Consider the following 24,509-nt stretch of genomic DNA (forward strand, 5'->3'; position numbering starts at 1 on the left):
TCAGCGGCCCTGGGGGAGAGGCAGCGAGGTTACGTGGGGAACAGTCTATAGGAGCCACTTCTTAGTAGCCTCACACGACCTGCAGGCCCTTCTTGGGCTTATTTTGGTCAGGATGAGGCTTTGTTTGAACTCAGGCTCCTGTTGTTCAGAGGAACCACACGTAAAGCCAGACCAGGATTTCAGTGGTTTGTGCCAGCTTCTGGCTGAGGGTCATGCTTAGCAAAGCGGCTCCTTTTTTGGGTAGGAAAATGCTGTTTGGGGTTGGCAAGGGCCGCCTTGAATTTCCTGCTTATTCCAGTAGCAGATAGTCAAGGGACATGTCTGGGACCACCCGCCCCCGGCACTGTCACCAGCTCTGGGGGCCTCATTCTCGAATGCCGCGAGAACGTAGCACCTGCCCAGGGCCCCAGAGGCTTAAGACCTGCTGCTGGTTTTTCCTGTAATGACGGGTGTGACAGTGGTCAGTACTGTCACTCTCATCAGGGAGAATAACACCTAAGGTCTTTTGAGAGCTTATTAAATGCCAGAAAGTGATTTCCAATCCTGTGACTGGACATTTCTCTTCTATTTGTGCTTTTGTTTTTTTAGAGGTCATGGCACACCACATTGCTCTCAGAACCTGTGTGGGTTCGTGCGCTCCAGGAAGTGTGTGCGTGTGCGTGTGTGTGTGTGTGTGTGTCTGTGGAAGCTGAAGTCTTGAAGTGTGGAGACAAACAAGTAGCTCCTCCAAATTCGCGCAGCCCCATTTGGCAGGCCGTGACTCAGTGGCGCCCCCTTGACTGTCCCTTGATTCCAGTCATTCTGCAAAGTGGGGGGAGGGCAGGGTCCTGGGATTACCCTCTTTCACAGACGGGAAAGTCCAGGACAGTTGAGCAGGGACTTGGCTGAGCCTTGGGTGTGGCCTCCCTGCCGCCCCCCACCCACCGTAGCCACAGTCCCAGATGTGCCCCCCTACCCCCACCCTAGCACTCCTGTGGGCCTGGCTTTCCCCAGCTGCCTCATTTCCAGGCGACAGGCATCTGTCCTTCCTGCCGTGGGCCTGGCGGGGCGCTGTTGCTCCACGGCAGGGCTGCTGAGGGGGGCGGTGGTGGGGGGTGCTGGTTGCCAGCACAAAGCCCCGTGCCCAGAAGGCCTGGCTTTTCTTTGTCTCTTAAACCTGGTTTTGATTAGGGGGAAAGAGTTGCTGCACCAGCACCGAGTGCTCCAGGACAGAAAGCGCTCTCCTTGGGCCCGTCCTGGCCATGCTGCTCCTCTGCTCGCGGGGGTTTGAGCATCCTTGTCCAGGCGTGACCCACAGATCTGCACGCCGAGCGCACAAGCCTTGCACGCTGTGCTCTTCTCTCCGTGTCCTGTCACGGTCCCCTCCCCATCCCACAGGGTCGTCGGGTCTCGCTCTCTGTGTTAGAGACTCAGCACATCTGAGAAAGACGGAGTTCTGCCGTAATAGTTCTGCCTTCTGCTGGAAATACCTTACTGGGAACGTCTTGCACTCCAGTGATACACGACTGGTACAGACCATTGAAAACACAGCGAAAGCCTTTTGCCCTGAAGGTCTATGCTTCTGGATGTACGTTTCTCAAACCCAAAATGGGATTGCGTTGTGTGCACCATCCCACAGTTTACTTGTTTTCAGCTTGTATATTGGGTCTTTCCAGATCAGTAAATCGACTTCTACATTCGTAACTGGGCTAGTCCGCCGGGTCGATGGCCTGTAAGCGGCATTGCCAGGCCTGCCTGGGGGCACTGTGGTGTTTTCCGTAAGTTTTTGCCATTACAGGCGGTGAGGAACTTTACCCTGTGGGGAGCTTTTCCCCCCAGATAACTGCCCTAGAGCCAGGTCCTGGGCTCTTCTGCCCAGGGGCCTTGGTTGTGCCCCTCCAGGGAAGCATTCTTTAGGGACCCAGTCCCTCTCTTTTGGGAAGGCCTCTCTGCCTACTCACGAGGCTGCTGCCTCCCACCTCTTCCCCCAGTGCCCAGGGAGTCCCTCCTTTAGCCCCCAGTCCCAGAGAACCCTTAGGGACACCGGCACCTTTAGGGACAGGCTGGTTCCTGCATGGACATGCCTTCCCTCAAGGCTGGGTTCCTGCTCTCTGCTCATAGGAGTGGGGCCAGTGCCCAGTGGTCTGTGCATGGCCTCCAGCAGGGAAGCTGGACCTTTTTTTGGAGCATGAATCATGCGTTTTGTCACAATTGTTTATACAAATGTTTGCATTATCTTCACAAAAGAATCCTACGCATCTTAGTATAAAAATGTCTTACCCGACGTTTGGGTAACATCACTGATCTGGGATGACCCTGGGGTTTTGGAAACCCCGCAGCACACTGCCAGGTACCCCTAGACTTGCTCCCATTGGAGACTGATTTATTTCTGCCCCAGCTTTATTGAGAACTGGTCGACATACGGCATTGTGGGAGTCCGAGGTGTTCCGTGCGATTTAATGCACATACATACGGTGAAGTAGTGACCGCGGTGAGGTCGGCGGCTGCCGCCGTCGATCGCCTCACAGAAGTACAGTTTCTGAGATTCAGAAGCACGGTGTCCCCCAGGTAGGCCGTGCGGGGTGTGCGGGGAGTTGCGTGGGGCGGCTCCTCGCCCACCCTACTCACATGGGTAGCAGGCCCGCTGGGAGCCCTGAACACCCTGCAGCTCGCAAGAAGCCCCTCAGACTGGGGCTTTAAGGAATGCTCTAGGTGATCCACGGGGAAATTCCCGCTTGAGGAGCCCCAGAAGCCAAAGTTGATGAGGGCCTTGGGTATGGCAGAGGGAACTGAGACAGGAGCAGCAGGTCCACTGGCCATGGGGCTTCCAGGAGGGTGGCCCCAGGTAGCCTTGGGGGGCCCCCCTCTGGCTCTCTGGCTTCGCTCCCTCCCACCTGCCACCTGCTAGGGGGCGGTTCTCCCAGTCACAGTGGGGCCGTGCAGTCAGCCCTGGCCTGGCCTGGGACCAAAATCAATGAGGACTACAGGGGGCAGGGTGACAGCTGTCCTACCGATCACGGTCACATCCCCCATTCGGGCAGCCACGCGTGCTCTACTGACCAGATCTCCTCATCCGTGTTAGCGCAGAAAGTCTGGCCTGAATGAATGGTGTGACACTGCCATATACTTTTTTTTTTTTCTTTTTTAAGGTGACATTTTGAAGATTTATTTATCTGTCAGAGAGAGAGAGAGAGTGCGCGTGTGCACAAGCAGAGAGGGAAAGCAGGCTCCTCCCTGAGCCAGGAGCCTGATGTGGGACTCAATCCAGGATGCCGGGATCATGGCCCGAGCCGCAGGCAGACGCTTACCCAACTGAGCCACCCAGGCATTTGCTTTCCACTCTTTTAATTCAGTAGCAAGAACTTCAGTTCAGGAGAAATCTCATACAGAGCCCCAGTGTGTATCAGACAGCCCGAGGGAGAACGGGCCCGGTTGGGACAGGAGTAGGGACTGGACATCTGCCCCTAGGCCTCAGCTCACCTCTCCCGTGGCCCTGCGTGGCTCCGTGGAAGGCCAGGCCCCTTAGAGCACGGTTTAAAGCCACTGGGATAGCTGGGTGTGCGGTCAGCCCGGAGCAGAATTACAGGCCAGCAGGCCCAGGTTGAGATCCCCAAGGCCACGGGGCAGGTCGTTGAACCTCTTCGTGCCTCAGTTTCTCTCTTTATAAACCAAAGACGAAGTGCAGCCCCAGTGGTCGATAAAGTGAGACATAGGATAGGAAACGTCCTTTGTGTAATGTTATCCCTATGTGAGGTCAGCTCTGCTCTGAAGAAGCCGTGGCTGTTTGAACTAGAGACAGCCTGCCCACTTCCTGTCCTGTTACGCAGCTCCCAGCACCCAGTGCAACCTGCCGGACTTGCCGCAGCCTGGGCCCCAGGGACTGAATGGTCACTTGACTCCCTGGGGAAGGACTCTTGGAGGTCATGCCTGCCATTCCCCTGCCTCAAGCTGCCCCCAAGGGACAGCATTAGAATGACAGCCTTTCACCTGAGGGACTGGAGACAAAGCCAGTGTCTTTGTGGTTATTACTCGGAAGCCCGCCCGAGACCACCCAGTCCCGCACCCTGGAGCTCCGGGACGGACTTTGCCTGTTCCCCCCGGGCTGAGAGCCCCCCTATGCCAGGATGCCAGCTTCCCGGCCCTCGCCCATGCGTTCTCCAATTTGGGCGATGGGGGTGATGGGTTTTCACAATCGCAGGGACTGCCGGGCCCCATGGGTCCCGTGAGCATTTGGACTATCGTCGGGGATGTGGGAATAAAACCAAAGTGGCCCAAGTGAGAACAGGCTAAGGCCTTGATTTCGAGCCGGCCGCGGCGAGAGAGGGGTCAGAGCTGCATTTAGCAGAGACTCCAAGGCAGGCTGGGAGTAGGAACAGTTCCTAGTGGGGAGGAGGAGGCTCGGCTGTGCCCGACTGGAGGCTGTTGGCGAGGGAGGCTGCTGCGTGTGTGGCGTCCCGCACGCTCTGAGGTCGGTTCGGGGAGCGTAGTTGGCTGCCGGCTGCCGGATGAGGAGGGAAGCCGGGGTAAAGATTAGGGCAGCTGACAGTTTGTGTTGTGGTTTGATGCCTTGGGCTGGTGGCTGCAGGGCGTGAGACGCGGGTCTGTCTGACGTCTGCTCTGCCCGTTGCCCGTTTGTATATTCAGTCCCTCGGGGATGGATGCGGCCAGAGCTGGGGCCTTGCTTCCCAGCAGTTGCGGGTGGGGGGCGACGGGACCCCTGCAGCCAGACGGGTCTGGTTCGGTGGTGGTGCAGGGCACCATGCTGGCTGAGAGGCCGGGGAAGAAATGTCCGCTCGCACGAGGTGCAAAGGCAGGGGCGTCCTGGGGGGGCTGCTGATCAGTGAGCCCTCGAGTGGGGTTCAGTGGCCTGGGGAGTCCGGCTCTAGCTGTTGAGAAAGATCCTTGAATGTGACCCTGGGCTTCAAAAAATGATGGGTCTTTACCAGGCAGGCCTTGTGTATTGTCAGAGCACAGAATACAGTCGTGGGGCCGGAGCTTGATGTGAACCTAGTTGGTATCGGGCTCCTGCTATGCCCTGTGCCGCCTGCATGCAGGCTCCCGCTTCCAGAGCATTCCTTACTCCCATGTAACGGCTAAGGGAACAGGCCCCGAGAATGAACCGACTGACCCGAGGTCATACGTGGATTCCCTGCATGCCCTCCAGGGCTGCTCCCCAGGAATAGGGAGGCCAGACTCTCCCCCAGGCCTTGTGGGCTCTGGCCCCGACTTCCCCTCAGACTCCCCTCCCCCGTGTGCCTGCTGCCCGGCTCTAGGCCACTGCGCCTACACCGCACGCTTCCTTCCTTGGCATTTGCACAAGCCTCTTTGCCCGGAGCGCTGCTTTCCCGGCTCTGCTCAGCCCCCCTCCAGCGCTTCCCCGAAGCTCCCATCCGGGCGGGCAGGCACGGCTCGGGGGTGACTGCCTGTCCCCCGTGACCCACGCCATGGTGAGGACGGGGTCATCGTGGAGGGCCCGAGGCCTGGCGCTGGTACAGACGACATTGTCCCGGAACACAGGTCACAGAAGTTCATTCACGGTCACTCTGCGAGTTTCCCTCAAAGAAAGAGAAACTGAATTTAAAATCTAAAAGTGAAAAATACTTTATTGGAAAACAGGAACATAGTACGATTAGAAAGGAGAGTGATCTCTGTCTTTGGTTACGCACCACCCCGGCTTGGAGGGTGCATCGTGCTGTCTGTGAGTCTGGGCATCAGAAGGACCCACTGCCTTCCCTTGGGTCCAGGAGGTGCTCCCACAACTCAGTGATGCAGGTCCTGGGCAGCTGGTGGCTCTCGGTGGTCGGCCAGGGGCACAGGTGCACCTGGAAACATGGGCACAGGCCCCCTGGGTGGCCGGAGGGGAGGCTGCTGTCATGTGTCCGTCACTGCCTGAGCAGTGCCCGAGCCCCATGAGTGGGGCTGTGACTCCGACTGTCGGTGCTGTCAGCCTGGGCACCTGCCGCCTCCCCGTGTTCGCTCCTCCCCTGCCTGTGCCACATGGCCCATTCGGGAATCTGTCTGCTGGCAGACACACGAGGCAGGAGAGCTGGTGTCTGTCCGTGCACAAACCCGCCTGCTACAGAGACTTGCTTCCACAGACTTGCACCCGTCCAGGGAGGCCCTCCCCCCACGGCCCCACCTCGTGCCCCCTGTGCCAGAGCCTGCCAAAGTTCAGGTGACCTCCTGCCTTCTCTCAAGGAGGTCTGTCCATCCCACACTTCTCTGTTGCGCCCCCCGCTGCCCCAGCCCTGGAGACAAGAGTCTAGTCCTATTGGCCTCCCTTCGGTGAAGAAAGGAGAGGCACCTACATTGCAGTGGCACAGAGGGTGGGTGGCAGACGGGCATGGCAGGTGGCAGACGGGCACAGCAGTGTCGGGCGGTGCATGCCACAGAGAGCTGGGTGGACACTGTGGGGGCAGGAGCAGAGCAGGGACCGGGGCGGGTGGGGGACAGGGCAGGGCCATAGCCTGTGTATGCAGCCCGAGTCCGTGCTCACACACTGTGGACGAGGGGAGAACAGGGGCTTAGAGACTCACCTCACAGGACATGCGCGACTTCGCCCTGAGGCCTGAAGTCTGGCATCATTCTAGACTCGCCGCTTCTGCTCACTGATCACCTCACCGTCCACATGTTCTAGGAGCTCTTTGCCTTCTGATGTCCCCGACCCCGTTTCCTCATCATACTGCAGTGCTTCCCCAGGCCTCACCCTGATCTTTTCTCCGTGGACCACAAGCCAGGCTGCCCTGGGGACCCAGTTCCTGATCGTGCCTGAGCCGTGCCTCTGGCAGACCCCACGGATGAGGGGCTCACTTCCTCTGCCTGAGTCTGTGTCTGTTTCACTTTGCCTCGTCCAGGAAGCCCCTAAGGCTGGATTGGATCCTCCGCACATTCCAGAACTCTTGCCCTGGTGCGGTCATGATGGGTTTATGGGCCTCTGAGTCAGCTGTGAGCTTCTGGGGCAGTGGCAGGTCTCACAGCTCAGCCCAGGAGGTGCGCGTGGGTGAGTGTGGGTCCCAGAGGGCATCTGGGGTGAACGCCAGTTGCTTAGAGTGGCTGAGGGCGGATGAGGAGACCAGCTGACGTGACCGCCGGCTTCGGAGGAGCGAAGCCTTCCAGGTACCGTCTCTGTCTGGGACTGGTGCTGGGAACCCCGTCCGCACCCCCTCTCCGCTCTTCCTGGGGAGCAGGCGGAAATGAGTCTGGATAAGAGCGTACTGTCCCCTGTGTCCATCTCCCTGTTCACGTGTCCGTTCTTCCCTTTCCCCTCTTTCCTTCCTTCCTTCCGTCTGTCCTTACATCCGTCGGTCCTCCTCTTTGACCCAGTATCTGTGGAGCGTCTTCTCTGAACCAGGCACACGGGTGTGTCCCAGAGACTTGAGTTCGGGGGCCAACCGGAGCCGGACCCTGGGGCTTTGAGCGGTCAGTGCTCCGTTTCCTGCCTGTTCTCTGCCTCCCCTGGGGACGCTCAGGGAGGGCTGGGGAGACGGGGGGTAGCCCGGTCGGGGGTGGGGGGGTGGGGTACGGAGGGTGCCTGACTGACTGGACGCCCCCACGTGCCACAGATTGGCTTTATGTCATTTCAAGACCATGAAAGATCAGAAATGTCTCTGGGGAGAAAAACAAGATCATTCATCCCATTTGGGAGGAAAATTCACATAGCAGGAAAGTCGGGCCGAACTTGTGTCCTCAGAACCAGAAGTAGGTGTAAGACGGGAAGTCCCAGATCTCTCTGTAGACAGACGTCATCATGCTTGTCCTCTCCCTTCCTTTGTTCGCAAGACCACTCCCATCTTTCCGCGGCTCTTCTGATTTCTGGTCTGTGGGAAGCCTCCGGCCCTCACGCTCCAGGGCTCCAGGTGAGGGCTGTCTTTGGGTGATGGAGGCCAGCAGTGGGGCCGAGCCCACAGGCCTCAGGCTGGGCCAGTAGCTGCAGAGATTCCTCGGAGACTCCAGTGCGGCTTCCTGGGCCGGCCCTGGGGTTCTGACTCAGTAGCTCTCGGCTGGAGCCGTCTCCCGTCTGGCCTGCCTCTGGCACCCACGTCCCAGGGGTCAGGAAGGCGGACCGGCTCACCCTGATCCGAGAAACAAAGGGCAGGTGTCTCTGTCAGAGCAGTCCTCCTGGCCCTTCAGGGTATGTGAGGTGGCATGGCTGAAGGTTCTGGAAAGCACTTGCTATGCGGACGGAGAAGGCCCGGCACCTTCACAAACAGGGCTTGGGGGTGGCACCAAAGCAGAGTCGTGTGCCTAGGAGGTCTGTGACCTGTGCCTGTCTGGGTTGTGCCCAGGATGGAGGAAGCAGGGTTGGGGCGCGTGGGATTTCCTGGCACACCCCTGCCCTGAGTCTCTGCTCTCCGTTTCATCCTCAGAATGTGCAGGTTTGAGCCTATTGTCCTCACCCGACCCTGATCTCCCTGCTGCGGGGACAGCACAAGGGGACAAGAGCGCAGGACTGCAAGTGGGCCTCGGCCCTGAGTGCATACGTGTGCTCCGTCCTGGGGGTGTGACCCCGCGGCAGGGGCATTTGCAGCTCCCGCAGCTTCTCCCATCTCAGCTGAGCCTCCAATTCGACCACAGGTCGCAGCCGGACCGTGGGAATAGGCTCCTCTGAGCAGCCTGCCCTCCAGCCCCCTGGGCCGCTGGCGCTCGGTCCATCTGCCGCTGGTTGGTCTGTGCCATCGAGGAAGGGCTGGCTTCTGCCGCAGGTTTCCCACACAGTGTTGCCAGCAGGAGCTCAGACGGTGACCTCTGTCTAGTGGAACTGCCCGCCAGGCAGACAGGCACCCCAGAAATTCTGTTTCCAGTAAACAGCGTCTTTTCACTATTTGCAGGAACCTTATAATGGCTAATTTTGGTATCCACGGCAGGGATTGGATTGCCATGTTAAAATAAATCCAAGTTTGTTTGTTTATTTATCTGCAATGTGGCTTACGTATGCAGAGCTGCAGGGTCCAAGTCCGTAAAGGCTTCTGTGCGCTCTGCATCACCACCCCCCAGGGCAGGAAACGAAGCAGGCCCATGGCCCAGACCTCTCCCTTGTGCCCTCTCCCAGTTTGCCAAAGCAGCATCTGGTCCAAGGGAGGACCTTGGCCACTGGGTGAATGAGACATCAAGGGACCTTGGTGAGGGAGACAGAGCCAGTGGGGGAAGCTCTGAGTAGCGAAGAGGTTTCCTGAAGGAGGTGGGGCTCGCTCAGTGGGACTGAAGTCAGTATTTGTTGGAGTGATAGAGGTTTCCCTTCTCAAGGCTGCTTTCTGCTTGTCCCTGGGTACCACCTGTTCCCAGCCTCAGGCTGCATCCACCCCCCTTTCCAAGTGGCTCTGAAGAGCCTGGCCCTGGGAACCCTGGGGGCACTCGGCCCCTGCAGCCTCCAGAAGGAGAGCCGCTGCTCTGCCCCGTGCCCAGGCAGGCAGGCCCGAGTCCTGGCTGGCCCGTCAGGGCGGGGAGCTGTCCGGCAGTCATCTTGTTCGTGCCGACACTGCCCTGCTCCTCCCATACATCCTGGGGCACAGGGCCCAGCCGCTTCCCGTAGCAGGGTCTTACACCTCAGGGTACTGGAAAGTTCCTTCCTCACCCAAGTTCAAGCTCACCTCGCCTGCATGGCTCTGACCAGGCCATCTGCGCCCGCTGGCCGGGCTCTCGTGAAAACTCTCGTGAAAACTGAGCTGTGTCTGTGATTCCGTAGCTCTAAGAAGTCCAAGAAACGCCCTGAAGTGGCTGTGAAGCCCAAACCCTCACCCCGACTCACCATTTTTGATGAGGAGGTGGACCCTGATGAGGGGCTCTTCAGCTCAAGCTCGAAGCTCTCCCCCCAGTGCCCTGCAGAGGACGTGCCCCTCCAGGACCGTAAGTAGAGCCTCCAGGCCTTCCCTCTACTCTGGGTGTCTGCTGCACGACCCAGCCAGACTCTTACAAGGGTCTTGGACCCACCACACGTGAGCACAGTGGAGATCGTCCCCTTGTCCTGTTTCGACGTGGTCCACGCTCAGCTTACGGAGATTTTCTGCTGGAGAGATTAGTCATGCGCTTTGTGTCCCCATAGCCTGGAACCTTCCAGGACTGTATGTTTGTTCTAATCACCCTGGGGAAGTGGGGTTCCAGTGGCCAGATGTGGGCACTGTCTGGGAGGGAGATGCAACTACCCAGGTGTGCCATGGCTATGATAGATTCTGTGTGACCTGAGTAGACCCCACTGGAGGGTCCTGGGCAGAGTCGGAAAGAGGAGAGCCGAGCGGCCTTGGGACTCCTCTACTTGTCCCGAGATCTGACCTTTCGTCACCCTACCCGGGTCTCATTCAGGATGGACAAACGCTGTTCCCCATTAACCCAGCTCTTGGTGACCACCCACGGAGGGCCAGGCTCTGTGCCGAGCCCGAGAACACATTGATGAGAAAGTCCCGGCCTCACGGCTCTGAGGACATGTCTTGGCAATTTCAGCATCGCCTTTGAGTGCTGTCCCTTGCCCTCTTGCTGTCCCCTTCCGGGCCTCTTCCTCCAGTTCTCTGCTCTGCCTTGTCCCTTGCTCACTGTCTCCTGGCTGGGCCAGGAGGCTGGGCGAGGCTGTCCCCACCTGTGCCCCCAGCTACTGAGGACAGGCCAGGACATCCTTTGACCACTCTGCCCCTACCTTCTCCACAGCCCTGAAGTTGTTCGAAGACCCTGACCTCGGCGGTGCCGTCCCTCTGGGTGACCCCTTGCTGCTGCCTGCTGCCCGTGAGAGTGGAGGGCCTGTGTCCCACACGGAGCTGTTCAGGTACCACCTGTCCCTCGGGCGCTCCTCCGCCAGCCCTCGTGTGGGAGCATCTCACCGGCTTCGGCCACCAAGGGAGGGTGTCCTGGCCCATCAGAGGCAGGAGCCTGTGGGTGGGCGCTGACCAGGAGGCGGCGGCGGGGATTGGGGCAGGAGTGGGGATGGGCCACAAGCCGGGTCGCTCTGCGAGTTCCAGAAAGAACTGGATAGGACTCTTTGCCTTCCCACACTCACGCTTTCATAATTTACGTGGAGAATAATTAGATTATATAATCACAAGAGCAAGTATAACTGGCATAAATACGTTTAGGAACAACCATTAAAATGGGTTCTTGGTAGCACACAGCCCTCCCCAGGGAGAAAACGGCAGGTGTGCTGGACCGCGGCCAGTCCCCGGGAGGGTCCCAGGGGCAGGCTGTAGAGGGGAGGGCGAGGCTGTTGCGCAGAGGTGAGTGGACGGCACGTGTGCACGGGGGCTCCGGCTTCAGGGTGCTGGCCGTGGTCCATGTGCCACACCCTACACACGGCCTGATTCCATCCTCACAGCGGCCCCCACCTAGATGCGAGCTCCCCCAGGACAGAGCGGGTTTGGAACCCAGTCCCCCGGTCTGTGTCCTGTCCTTCCTGCACCTTCCAGGACCCTCGAAGCACTTAGAGGAGGAGAGGCTTGGAGATTTGCCTCCTGCCCTGGGCCAGCCGCTTACGCGTGTGCTGGCTGCGCTCTCGCATGCTTGGTACCGTGTGTCCGCTATGTCACATGGCTGTGCTCCGCGGTTTACAGGAGGCTGAGCTGTGTCTTTCCAGGAACATGGTGCTGAGACGCTGGCCGCTGCGCCCTCGTTAGCGGCCTCGGGCTATTAGCCCTGTTAGTGCCCGAGTCACAGCGAATGTGTCTTGTCTTCACATCTCCCCATGGCTCCTGACATCTGTTTGCCGTCATCTGTGTCCTCGCCCCTGACCGCCCCAGCAGGCTGGGAGAAGCTGGGGTGGCAATACCTTGAGAGGAGAAACTGAGGCACGGGGAAGCAGACTAGTAGAGTCCGTCCCGGGGAGGGCGTCAGGGCCCTGCAGAGTGTGCCCTACTTGGGGAGACTCTGCCGTCTCCAGGACTCGGTGTGTCCCAGGGAGGCCATTCCGCGGGGCCTTTCTTGGCACAGTCTTTCCTGAGTCTGTGATGCCAGCACTTCCCAACCCACGTTCTTCAGGGCTCTGGTGTCCCTTCAAGGGGTTCTGTGGCCGGACGGCTGGGGCAGAAACAGCATGTAGCGTTGCATGTTTCCGTTGGTCTCTGGGACCCTTTCCCTTTGTCACCCCTGTTGGCGTCCCCAGAGCCCTCTGAGAATTACTGGGGAATGGGTGTCCGCGGCCCGGCCTTCACTCGGCCACACGGCTGGTGAGAATGAACTCACGTTCTGAGAGCAGGAGCCGAGGCGTACTCTTTGTGCGGCTCCACAACTGTCCAGGCAGCGGTCGGGGTTCCTGACGATAAAAAGCTTCCTAATTTTCATCCATTCGCTGATGCGGTCACCTAACTGTTCATGGCATTGTGGCCACCAGCGAGCCTGAAGCCCCCCAGAGCGCTCTGCCCCACAGGTGTGGGCGTCTCACAAGCTCAGTGATGCCTTGCTGTGCAGCCAGGCCAGTGGTCGGCCTGTCCCCTGTGAGGACCTGGGGAGGTCGAGTGGGACTGGGGTCTTCAGAGCTCCGCGCTGCCTCTCTCTGGGAGCCGGGCCTTGCGTTCGTGAGACCCAGTTCCAGCCGTGACTCAGGGAGCCTGGATAGAAAGAGAGTTCATGGAAAGGGGTGCCCCTGCCGCCACCTGTACCCCAAGCGTGATGGTCCCACCTGCCACGACAGCAGCTGCTGATGAGTTCCCAACAGGGTTTGCCCCAGCTGCATAAATCCATGCTGCTGGCACAGGCTCTTAGCAGCTGCTGCTTCCTGAAGGCCCCTGCTCGAGGATAATTCAGTCCCCATGAGCTGTCCCGGGGCTCCAGCCCAGGTGGAGGCTGCAGGAGGAGCCCGCACCTGCCCCAGGGCCTCAGGGATAAGCCACTGCCTCCGGGAGCCGGGCCACAGCTGAGGTGAGGTGGCCAGGAGCACTTTGGGGATTGATTGCCTCAAACCCAAGAGAGCTACCTCTCTGAAGGCCTGGCTTGGGCTGGGCCCTCTCGGGCTGGGCTGGAGGGACAGCTCTGCCATCCTCAGAGGCTCTGACTCCTCCCTTTGGGGTCTCTGCCCCACCACAGGGGGGTGACCCCAGAGCTCCTCTGGCAGCTGGTACTTGGCAGGCCGCCCCTCCAGGGGAGGATGGTGCTGGACACGCCACACTCCAACAGATTGCTTCCTAGCCCAGTTGATGTCTGAGCTGGACCCCATTGACATGGGGAGACTGAGGACCAGGGAAGGAACATGACGAAGCGGACTGAGGCCACTGGTGAAGGCACAGCGGGAGGGAAATGGAGCCGTGTCCCAGGAGCCGTGTGCTGTGCTTCCGGGCCCACAGCGGCTCTGCAGGCCTTGCTGGGTGATGCCGATGTTCCCGTCTCGCAGCTGGGGACTCCGGGGTCTTCTGCCTCTAGCCCCTGAGCCCTCTCTCCCCTGTCCCCAGCATGGCAGATGCGGCCTGCTGAGATACCCTTAGACACCTTGGCCCAGGTATGGGCAGCACTGGTCCAGATGTCTCTGCTGGTCGCTGGTTTAGGAAGCATGTAAGGGGCCAGGCATCTTCTTTTAGGAATTCAAAAATTGGCCCTTGGATTTCAAAGGGAGCTTTCTGTGTGACTCTGTGAAAGCCCCCAGGATAGTGTTACCAGACTCCCCACTGTTCCCCAACCCTGGGTCTCCTGCTGTCTCCCAATTCCAGACTAGACTGGCCGGCATGCAGCTTCTCCCAGAGGGCAGGATGGAGGCTGCTGCACCCTTGAGAGTGTGAAGCCGGGAACGCATGCTGTCTGCCTTGTGCCTGAGAGCATGAACGCCCTGATCAGGCCGTTTTCCTCAGCATCTTCTGGAAGCTAGAGCATCCCTGAAATGACCTCATCCAGCTCCTCCTTGATGGGGATACTGAGGCCCAGGGAGGGGAAGGGCCCTGCCAGGGGTCACTTACTTTGCAGTTCTTTCAATCACTGTGTCCCAGATGGGACTGCTGTCTGTCTGTCAAAGGACAGAAGAATGGACAGCAGGTGTCCTGAAGCCTGACCCAGAGAGAATTTCCTGAGGATGCAGGTGTGTGGAGTTTTTCACAGACTCCCAAGAGAAGCTTCTCCCTCCGGGGAGGAGTCTGGATCAGGGGGTCTGGATTAGGTCCTCAGAGGCAACAGGTCCAGCAGGTGCCACCTGAAAGGCCTCAGGGGGCTGAAGAGGGGCCTCCTGAAGAAGAAGAGCAGAAAGAGAGACCCTCAACCCTGGAGAAATTCCAATCTGAAAGGGCTTCGTTGCATTGGTGCCCCAGGAAGGCACACACACCTGAGAGACCCAGGCACCCCCAGGCCAAGTCCTGTTCTTCACAAGCTGGCCGTGAGCTCCAGACAAGGCCCTTTATCTCTTTGTACCTCAGTTTTCATATCTCCTGTCTGTGAAATGAGATTACATCCTGCTCCCAGACAGCGTCTAGTTCCCATTCAGTGAATTAGTGAATGTGGAAATGCCTGGCCTCAGTAGGCCTTCAGCACGGTGTGCCTCGGGTGGCTGGGTGCTGGGATGGATTGAAAGGGTCTTGCATTCTGCATCTGGTTTCCACAAATTGAGTTCCTCCGCCAGGAACCGGCAGCAGAAGCTCTCTCAGGCAAAGAGGGCAGAGGCAGGTTGTGGCCTCTGGGATACCTGGTACCTCGGTTAGGTCCTGTGTGACCGTCCCACTGCCGCGGGCTGGAGTCCCACCCGGCGATGGGCTGTTGGGTTCAGGACCGAGGCCCCAGCCCTCAGTGGGCCCACAGTGGGCACCGTGGATGGGCGGCACCACCCACCATGGTCAGATCCCCTCATCAGGTCTTTCTTGGGCTGAACTTGGTGCAGACGAGGGCTCGGCTCCTAAGTCAGACGCGCCCTGGTCTGGACCCAGGCACCGTCACATGTGGTCGTCTCACAGGTAGCTTGGCCTCCTGAGGCTAGAGTGTCCCACCTGCGGGGTGGAGCTCCGCCGTACCCCCAAGGGGTTTGGGATAGACCAAGGTACCGTGTATGTCCGCAGTGCTTGGTACAGAGCAGGAGCTCTGCGTCTGGCAGCTGTTACTCTTCTTGGGAGGTTGAAGGATAAGTCCCCTAAAGGACCATCATCTAGCGGGGGACCCCCTGAAAAGCAGAGGCCACTGAGGGGCTGCAAGGAAGGCAGAGGCTGTCCCCCAGCTCCTGTGGAAAGGCCGGGTGTGGCAGGGCCCATTGCCCTGCCCAGAGTGGGGTGCCCTTGCCTCGGGCACTTGCTCCCTCTGCAGGAGGTCACATTCAGAGCTTCCCCTCTGGTTCCCTAGAGTTGAAGAGGAGTTGGACCAGATTCTGAACCTGGGGGCTGAACCCAAAGCCAAGCCCCAGCCCAAGCCCAAGCCCAAGCCCAAGCCGCCAGTGGCTGCTAAGCCAGCACTTCCCCGAAAGCCAGCCGTGCCCCACCCAGCGGGCCCGCCGGAGGCTGTAGCGGGGCCGCGGAAGCAGCAGCAGCAGATTCAAGCCATGGACGAAATGGACATCCTCCAGTACATCCGGGACCACGATGCGCCCAGCCAGGCCACCCCCAGCCTCTTCTGACCCTCGCACCCTTGGACTGGCCCTGGGCTGGCAGAGCCTCTCCCCAAAGGGATGTGCACCGAGGGGGGCACTGTGCCTAGCGGGGCCAGGACCTCTGCTGCCAGGGGAGGGGGTAGACGCCCAGGTCATAGGACCCTGTACTACCTTGGCATTTTGTTTTGTTTTGTTTGCCTGTGGGGTCAGAGAACCCTGCAGGGCACAGAAAGAGGGATTCCCCACAGGAACTGGGGTCCGATGGTCTCAGCCACGTGGGTGTGGAGGGGAGAGCATGTGGGGTGCCTTGCTAGCCAGGAGCTCGACCCCTTGGATGAAGCTGAGGCCGCAGGAGCCCCAGGGTGCCTTACTCAGGGCAGGGAAACTTGGTGTCCATCCATGCCTGCTGCAGGGTAGGGAGGGTCAGCCAGCCTGGGAGGAGGAGTGGAGTTCCTGGGCAGTGTGGCTCCTGGGGACCTGCAGACTCCAAGAGGGTCTTCGGGGGACAGATGCAGAGTGGATGCCCAGGAGAGCCTGGCTGGGTGGCGTGTTCCTGAGCAGCCTCTGGTCCCCAGGGGCTAAGCAGGGTGCTTTCCCATGTGTCCAACTCGAGGGAGACATGAGGCCCAGTGCCTGTCTCTTTCGGGTGTGGACGGCCTGACAAGCCCCTGGTCTTCCTCCCTCCTTTCCCAGGGAATGCCTGGCCAGACCATGGCTCTGTGAGCCTCTGGCCATGGCCAGTGTCCACCCTTGCAGCTCTGAGCAGAGTGGTCCTGGCACCCTCCAGAACACTGCCTGGCCCGCAGCTGGGGCGTCCCTCCTACTCGCGGTGGGCCTAGGCATCATACTCTTAGCTGCTGCTTCAAGCACTTTGTCCAGCGGTGGGTGCTGCCAGGCCTCCCCTGGCAGTCCAGATCCCCCAGATCTGGACGTGCTCACCGGCCTCTAGGCAGCGGGGACCGCCTCTCCGGGGAGAAGGAGCCCTGTGCCAGAGCAGGGCCAGTGCCTTAGACTTGCCCCCCGCCCCCACACCCCTGCACACGGGGTGGGCATGGCGCAGTGCTCAGGAAATTCAGTGAACGGTGTTTAATAGAGCAAAGAGTATCTTTTTTTTAAAATATATTCTTCATGTTCCGAACTAGTTTTTATTGAGACGGTTTTTAATGAAATGCAACCCCTGTTGTCCCTTGGCTTCTCCCACTTAATGGAGACCCCAGAAGGGGGTTTGGAGGTGGGACCCCAGAAGCTTTCCTGATCGGGACCACCGGCCAGCCCTGAGGGAGGCTCCAGACCAGGCCGGTTGTTGGCCACCCTCAGTCTCTAGTGCCCTGCTCCTGCCCCGTGTCCAGACCTGTGACCCTGCGGGGCACTCCCTCTGCTCTGTCCTGTGTCTGTTGCACCCCGGCACCTGCGGCAGCTGTCAGGTCTGAGGAGGCTGCCCTCCCCAGCCTGGGCCAGAGGGACAGGAGGGAGGTCGGCAGTCATGAGGTCTGAGGGCTGCATACCTTCTCCTCTGCCTTCCCCGGGCTTCCAGGTCTTCGTCCCCGGCTGCCGGCTGCCGGCTGCAGGGCTCCTCGTGCCTGCCATCCACTTCCCTCTCACTGCCAGGCCTCGGGCCCCCACCCTGCAAGGCCTCAGAAGGAGCGAGTGCTGAGGGGAGGGCTGTCTCTCCACTTTCCCTCCTGTGCCAGCTCCCCACCCGCTGCCCCTACTCAGCAGCTAGGACGCGGGCGGAGGGCAGAGCCGGCAGGTGCCCAGAAGGGGTGGCAGAGGGAACCTACCGTTCTGGGGTGGGGTCACCCACTGCAGGCCGGCCTCCTCCCCGGAGGCCTGGTGCTGCCTAGACACCAGAGTGAAGACCGGCACATCCCCCAATAATGGCGCTCGACTACGGCTGGTTCTCCGTGGGTCTGTGATCTGCTGGTGAATTGATGACGCCCAGTGATCCAATAAAGGTCACATCAGTGACTCACTCCAGCATTTGTTAATGGTGGTTTCTCTGCACCCAGTCTGGCGGGGAGCGCTGGGGAGGGCAGGGGAGCATCTTGTTAGCTGCGGGCTTGGCAGGGGGTGCTGCCCTGGAAGGACCCTGGGGTCCGCCACGGCTCTGCCCAGGCTCCCAGGCTGCTGCTCACAGGGCGAGTTGAGGCCAGAGGGGGGATTCCACTGTGTATGCAAACTGGGGCCGAGGGGCCAGAGGCCCAGGCTCCGCAGGGATCACTGCATCAATAACTGGCCAGCCAGGACCCTTGGAAATAGTCTGGAAAGAGGACCCTTAGCATCTCTTCACGGTGGGGACTGGCCTAGGCTTGGACTGGTCTTCGGCTCTTTAAGCTCCAGCGTCAAGTACATCCTTCCACACTCCTGTCCTGGCCTGCTTCCCCCCCGCTGGAGCTCAGATTCTGAGACACTGCTCTGTGCCTGGGCCCCAGAGGTCCTGGCCAGGTGTTTGTGCGGACAGACAGCCACTGGGGAACTAGACATGGGTCCCCAGGAGCCAGTGAGGCCCCAGGCCAGGGTGGGCTGTGGGCCAGCACCGGCCTCCTCCCCTGCTTGGCTTTGGCTCTCGTAGCCAGCCTTCACTTGGGGTCTTGGCTCCCAAGGACAAGCTCCCAAGGACAAACAGTTGGACTCTTCTGAGAAGGGCCCTGCAGCCAGGAGCCTGCCGCCGAGTGCCTACCACACGAAGAAAACCAAGAGGTGGAATTCAGGGGCAATAGCCTTTGTTTTGAGGCCTCCATGAGCTCTGTGGACGGGACGTACCTCCATGGCGGGGGTCCCCCTCCCCCCTCAGCATGGTTCTCCCAGGAAGCCAGGAACTCCAGTTCTGCTGGGAAGTCCCCATCCTAGCACCGTCTGGCTGGTCTGTGCAATGGGGTTCGCTGGGGAGTGCCTGCTCTTCCGAGCTCTGGCACAACCATGTTCACGTCCGTGCAACGGGCAGGAACATCCCCTCTCCTCCACGAGCTCGCGTCCTCACACTGGATACAGACAAGACAAGCAGACGTCCAGCCACTTTCCAGGGCACTCTGGCCGGCCTCGGTGCCCGCTGTCCACCTCCCCTCCCGGGGCATCGCGTTGGTGCTCTGTGCAGAGATCAAACACCCAGCATCAGGCTTTGGTTTGCCTCCACCCCTGGAATCTCTGGGGAGGCCTAGTGTGGGCAGTTATGCCCAGTCACCCAGATCCCCGACCGTCTGGCTGAGCATATCCTGGGGAGAAAAGAAGCTGTGCGGCTGCCATCCCCTGGATGCTGATGCTGCTGGGGCTCTGATGGCTGCCCAGAGCAGGCCTGGTCAACCCCCAGAGCCTTTTTGAGTGGCTGCCCTTTCAGTGTCAAGTTTCGGAGGGAACAATTCAGTATAAACCCTGATCACTCCAGACCGTTCCCCGGCAGCACCTGAGGCCTCACAGCAGGGATCGCTGACTGAAGGAGCCTTGGAGAAACCGACCACTGGGCTCTGGGCATGGAAGGTTTGGGTCCAGCTGGGCTGTGTGACATCCCCTCCCCCCACAGCCCACAGTGCCGAGTGAAGAGACTTCCCTGGGCTCTTGTGAAGGGGCCAGCAGCACTGTGATGTCCCGTTCGTGCTGGAGGAATTTCCGTGGGGTGGTCAGCAGCGCATCACGGGGGGACCCCGGCCCGGGATGAGCTGAGCGCTGATGGGAAGCGGCCAGCTGTCGGTGGGTGGTCAGAAGGCACTGGTGGACTCAGCTCGGCCTGGCGTCCAGCCTAGGCACTGAGCCCTGATTGCCAGGTGCTGAGCTATGTCCACTGTGGAGAACGGAGCGACTTGGGGAGCATAACCTGGAGGGCCGGTACTGACCCCTCTCCCGGTTGACCTCGGCTCCAGTCCTCCGTGGCTCCGGCCACGGGTGAGAGCTGAGGGATTTCAGCTCTCACAGGGATTTCAACTGCCCACAGCTTCTGGGGCAGGGACTGGGGGCTGAGCGCGCGGCCTGGGTAAGCGGGAATCCCTGTGGACGACTCTCAGAGGCACCGATGCTTCTCTGCCAACGCAGCAGATAGCAGCAGCCTCTAAACGGGCTTTTTAGTGCAGCTGAGTTAGCTCCCCGCGGCCCGGCAGCCCTGCCGGCCGGTCATTCCCTGGATCCGGGGCGAGACAGAGGGAGGCCAGGACCAGAGGGAGGCACAACCCTGGGGCTAGGGGCACCCAGGGAGCGAGAGGTGCCGTGAACATTTCCTGAGTGCCTTTCCCAGGCACGGCAGAGGTCACAGCGATAGAGAAACCCCAGCCGTCAAAGCTGAATCTGCCGTGGGCTGAGCGGAGTCCCCAGGTTCAGTCTCGTTCTTCGGGCTCCTGCCCACACGGCAGACGCAGCTGAAGGAGGCACCTCGTCCCCGGCGGCCTCTCGCCCGTCTTTCCCCCCACCGACACCACCGCACAGCGCTGCGCGGGTCCTGAGCCCAGCCTCCCGTCGGCTGTAACAAAGCAGCACAACTGGGTGACGTTAAACCACAGGAATTTATCGTCTCCCCAATCTGGAGCCCAGAAATCCCGAAATCGAGGTGTCGGCACAGCCACACGCTCTCCGGAGGCTCTGGGGAGAATCCTTCCCTGCGTCTTCTGGCTTCTGGCGGTGGCGGTGACTCCTCGTGTAGCTGCGTCACTCCCGTCTCGTCTCCTGTGGCCATCGCTTCTGTGTCTTCTCTGGGTTCGTGTCCAAATTCTCTTGTAAGAACACCGGTCACTGGGTTAGGAGCCAGCAGGAGCTCATTTTACCTTAATTCCACCTGCAAAGACCTGACCTCCAAGTTCCCATTCACAGGTCCGGGTAGACACGAATGTCGGGAGGAGGCCGTTCCACCCAGTGTAGTCACTAAGGGCCTGGGGCCTGCCCGAAGACAGACTGACTGGATAGCAGAAGTGATGAAGTGGTTCCTGCACTTCGAGCCTCTGCTCCAGGGCCTGGCGAAGACCTTCTCCGAGGGCCCGCTAGGTGCCATCTGGGACTTACCATCAAGCTGCTGCTGAGAGTGGACCCAGCCTTTGTCATCACTTGTGACCAAAGGTTAGTGTGTGACTTGTGGAGCTCCAGGCCCTGACCCACGTGGCCAAGGGGTGGCCTGACACCCTCTGCCCCCGGGCTGTCATGCCTCCTCTTCCCCAGGCAATGGCAGGCCCAGAATGGGTCTCAGTTACTTCCTGTCCTGAGCCATGGGCTTTTAGGAGTCCGCTGAGGCAGGCAGCGTCCCATTCTGTCCTGTCCCGTCCTGTCCCATGCAAGCGATGGCCTCTGTGGCCTCTGTGGGGGCTCCGTGAGTGTGGCAGCAGTGCCTTGTCTGCGTTGGGGAGGGAGCCAGGAGAGAAGTGTCTTCGATGGCCTCCCGCCATGTGCCGGGTCAGCGTTCTCTCGTTGGCAGCTGCCCCCTGAAAGGTCGAAACCTCTTCCTCCGAAGTTGCATCTCTTTATTGAATAGGGAAACTTCAAAACTTCCTTTAAAAATGACTCTTTGACCAAGATGGCCTTCAACGGACGAATGGGTAAGGAAGACGTGGTCCATATACACTATGGAGTATGATGCCTCCATCAGAAAGGATGAATACCCAACTTCTGTAGCAACATGGACGGGACTGGAAGAGATTATGCTGAGTGAAATAAGTCAAGCAGAGAGAGTCAATTATCATATGGTTTCACTTATTTGTGGAGCATAACAAATAGCATGGAGGACAAGGGGAGATGGAGAGGAGAAGGGAGTTGGGGGAAATTGGAAGGGGAGATGAACCGTGAGAGACTATGGACTCTGAGAAACAATCTGAGGGTTTTGGAGGGGCAGGGGGTGTGGGGGGGGGGTACCAGGTGGTGGGTATTAAGGAGGGCACGGATTGCATGGAGCACTGGGTTTGGTGCATAAACAATGAATTCTGTTATGCTGAAAAGAAGTTTTTTTAAAAAAAAAAAATGACTCTTTGGAGCAACCTGTGGTACATCATGGAGGGTCAGCCGCGGTCGGAGCGGTCCTGGCTAATGGTGGGCCATGTCTCCCTTTCTAGAGGGGCACACCGTGCTGGAGGAGGCCTTTCCCGGTGGGGCCGCTGCAGAACCCTGGCTCAGGAGGGGCTCGATGGCTTTCCCAGGCTCCCGGCCGCTTGGGCTGCCCTCCCACCAGCAACCTGTCATCTCACTGGGCATCTGCGGAAGCCGGAAAAGGCTCTGACAGAGCTGGTGGGGAGAACCAGCCTCCAGAGTGGGACAGCCGCTTGGCCCACTCCCCGGGCGCCTGAGGGGGCCTCCCCTGTTGTCTCCAGTGGCTTCTCTTCCTTGATGAGATCTCTCTCGGCTTCTCCACATGTTTGGTTCTGCTTCTCCTTTCAGTTTAATAGCCACTTTGCTGATTTCCCCCCAGCAAGGGCTGTTGGTCCCACAAAGTGATCCTTCTAGACTAGACCGCAGAACAGCTGACTTTTTGTCTCCCTGTTTCTCAGACCATCAGGAGCAGCAGAGAGGCTCTGCTTGACCTGCCAGGGGCCCCAGGGCCTCGCTTTGCTCCCTGATGGTCTGGGATCCTCATCAGGCTCGTCTGGTTTTATGGGTGGCCCTGGGACGGGAACCCGGGTCCCCGTGACCATACAATCCACGGGCATGGGAACAAAAAACGCTTCAGCACCACAGTGAGAGTCTGGCAGTTTTTTCAAAGGTGAACATGAATTTAGCATATGACCCAGCCATTCGGTTTCTACAAACACACCCGAAGAGAGGGAACCGCATGTCCTCACAACGCATTGAACACAAATGTGCACAGCAGCTCGGTTCGCCATGGCCAAGAAGTGGAAACCACCACCAAGCCCACAAGCGGGTGATGGGAAAGAAAACATGGGCTCGCCACGCCGCGCGGTATTACTCAGCAATAAACAAGAGGGAAGTGCTGCCGCCCACGCGACGTGGACCGATCTCAGAAACGTCATGCGGGGTGGAAGTTACCGGACCGGAGAGACCGCGGAGCACAGCGTTCTGTTCCCAGGACGTTTCCACAAGAGGCCGCCCTGCAGAGATGAACGGAGATGGTCCTCCCCTCCGGCTGCGGGTCGGAACGAGCAGGGACTGCAGATGGACGCAGAGGATGTTCTGGGGGCTTTGTTGCGATAACTGCACCATTCTGCAAATCCACTGAATTTCTTCTACTGCACCTTTAAAATGGGTGAATTTTAAATTAAATTATAGTGTTCAATTATACCTCAATGAAGCGGTTTTATAGATTAATGACTGTGAATGAAACAGGCGAGCCGACCCACGGGCAGCAGCGTGCAGCGGCTGAAGGGGTGGGTCAGTCTCTGCTCTCCGGCGGCTGGCTGTGTGGCCCTAGGCCTCTTACCCACCCTCTCTGTGCTTCAGTGTTCTTACCTATAAAATGGGGATGGTAATCTTCAGTAGGGTAGTTATAGGAGAAAGTGAGTTACTGTTTGTACCGTTCCTATGATCAGGACCTGATGCCTGGAAGTACACGCTCCGCAGGCAGGACCGAAGCGCGTCGTGACTCCATTGTTTGCTGCACTGTCAGCAATTCTAGGGTCCGCGTGCTCCTTCTCTTCATCAGGAAGATGAAGCCGATGGGGCCTGCTGTATGAGGGTGGCCGGTGGTGAGAGGCTGTGGCATTCTCTGCCAGCGTCTCGGCTTCTCTGGGCTGCTGTTGGCCCCTCTGCCGCACGGGGCTACGCAGCCTGCTCGGCCACCACACGTGGGGTGGGGGTCATGGGAGGCAGTGTCATCAGAGGGCAGATGCGCCATCTGAGACCCACAAAGGGGCCTGGTGGCTGGGGGCTCTGGGATGTGACCAGCGTCCTAGATCTAGATGGACCATGGAGGGTGACCAGAGGGAGGGCAGATGGAACGTGCTGGAAACAAACCTCTGGAGAAGACGTCATTCTGATGAGCGTTACTAGTAACAGTTGCAACGTCTTGCAGCAGGGAGCTTGTCCCAGCACACCCCGCACCACAAACCAAGTACGGCTTTCCCAGCACCATGGAGACAAGGAAATAAACACGTGGCTTCCCTCTCCTGGCCCTTGACCTTTTGTACGGAGCCACTGGCTAGGAGGGGCTGGGGAAGGAAGGGGGGTGGAGAGAAGTTTCTGGCTGCTTGTGGCCTGCCCAGACTGTGAAGAGGGCCTGGACATGATGCCCCTTCCTCTTTATGCCTCAGGCCTCCTCCAACCTCCTCGTCTCCCAGGACGGGCGCCAGGGTTCCTGCATTCCCCTTTGGAGGAAGCTACACCCACAAAGACATATGCACATGTTCATGGCTCCATCATTCAGAACACACCCAACCGAAGGACGGAACCCACGTCTCCCCGAGCTGGTCAGCAGATAACCAGCAAGGACACCCATAAACAGTGCAATAATGCTCAGCAAAGAAGAGGAAAATGCTAACGGAGATGACGGCATGGGGTCCTCAGAAACGGGCGACGTGAAAAAACCTAGAGCCCCAAACTGCAAACGGGGCGATTCCTCTTATATGAAATTCTAGAAAAGGCAAAATTATTGTGACAGAAAGCAGATCAGTGGTTGCCGGGGGCTGGGGCTGGGTAAGGGCGCCTGAGGAAATTTTCTGAGGTGATGGAAACACTCTAAAATTTGAGCATGGCTATAAACAAAATGCATTAAATTGTACACTTAAAATAGGGGAATTTTACTGTATGTAAATCACACACCCATAAAGCTGCTGGAAAAGGAACCACAGTGCAGAGTAAATGTCCTCTCGGCCCTTCTGTCCCATAGTCCTGCTCCTCGGTATTTACCCAAGTGGATGGGAAACTCAGAGCCACACAAAAACCTGCACACCTATGTTTATAGCAGCTTTATTCACAATTTCCAAAACGTGGGAGTATCCAAGTAACCAAGACGTCCTTCGGTAGGTGAACAGATAAACACACAGTGATCTATCCAGACAATGGAACGTTACTCAGCACAAAAAAGAAATGAATCATCGAGGTATGAGAAGACCTTCCTTCCAAAGAGGAGCCTGGAAAGCCTGCGAAAGCAGCTTTAAAAAAGAGGCTCCACACCCTCTCCTCCCAACAATGGGACCTTCTACAAGAGGCACAGCTA

At 59.0% G+C, this 24,509-nt stretch overlaps 1 protein-coding gene across 1 annotated transcript in view; it reads left to right on the plus strand.

Annotated features, from left to right (window-relative positions):
* The window catches only part of HS1BP3 (HCLS1 binding protein 3), a 29,678-nt gene extending 12,262 nt beyond the window's left edge, over positions 1–17,416 (plus strand). Inside the window, exons 5-7 of the mRNA XM_044262012.1 lie at positions 9,662–9,822; positions 10,615–10,729; positions 15,196–17,416. Coding sequence (XP_044117947.1) covers positions 9,662–9,822; positions 10,615–10,729; positions 15,196–15,466 — 547 coding nt within the window. The 3' untranslated portion in view covers positions 15,467–17,416. The remainder of the gene's footprint in view (positions 1–9,661; positions 9,823–10,614; positions 10,730–15,195) is intronic.
* The last annotated feature ends 7,093 nt before the right edge of the window (positions 17,417–24,509 follow it).

This window comes from Neovison vison, chromosome 8 (assembly GCF_020171115.1).
Source record: "Neovison vison isolate M4711 chromosome 8, ASM_NN_V1, whole genome shotgun sequence".
NCBI lineage: Eukaryota > Metazoa > Chordata > Mammalia > Carnivora > Mustelidae > Neogale > Neogale vison.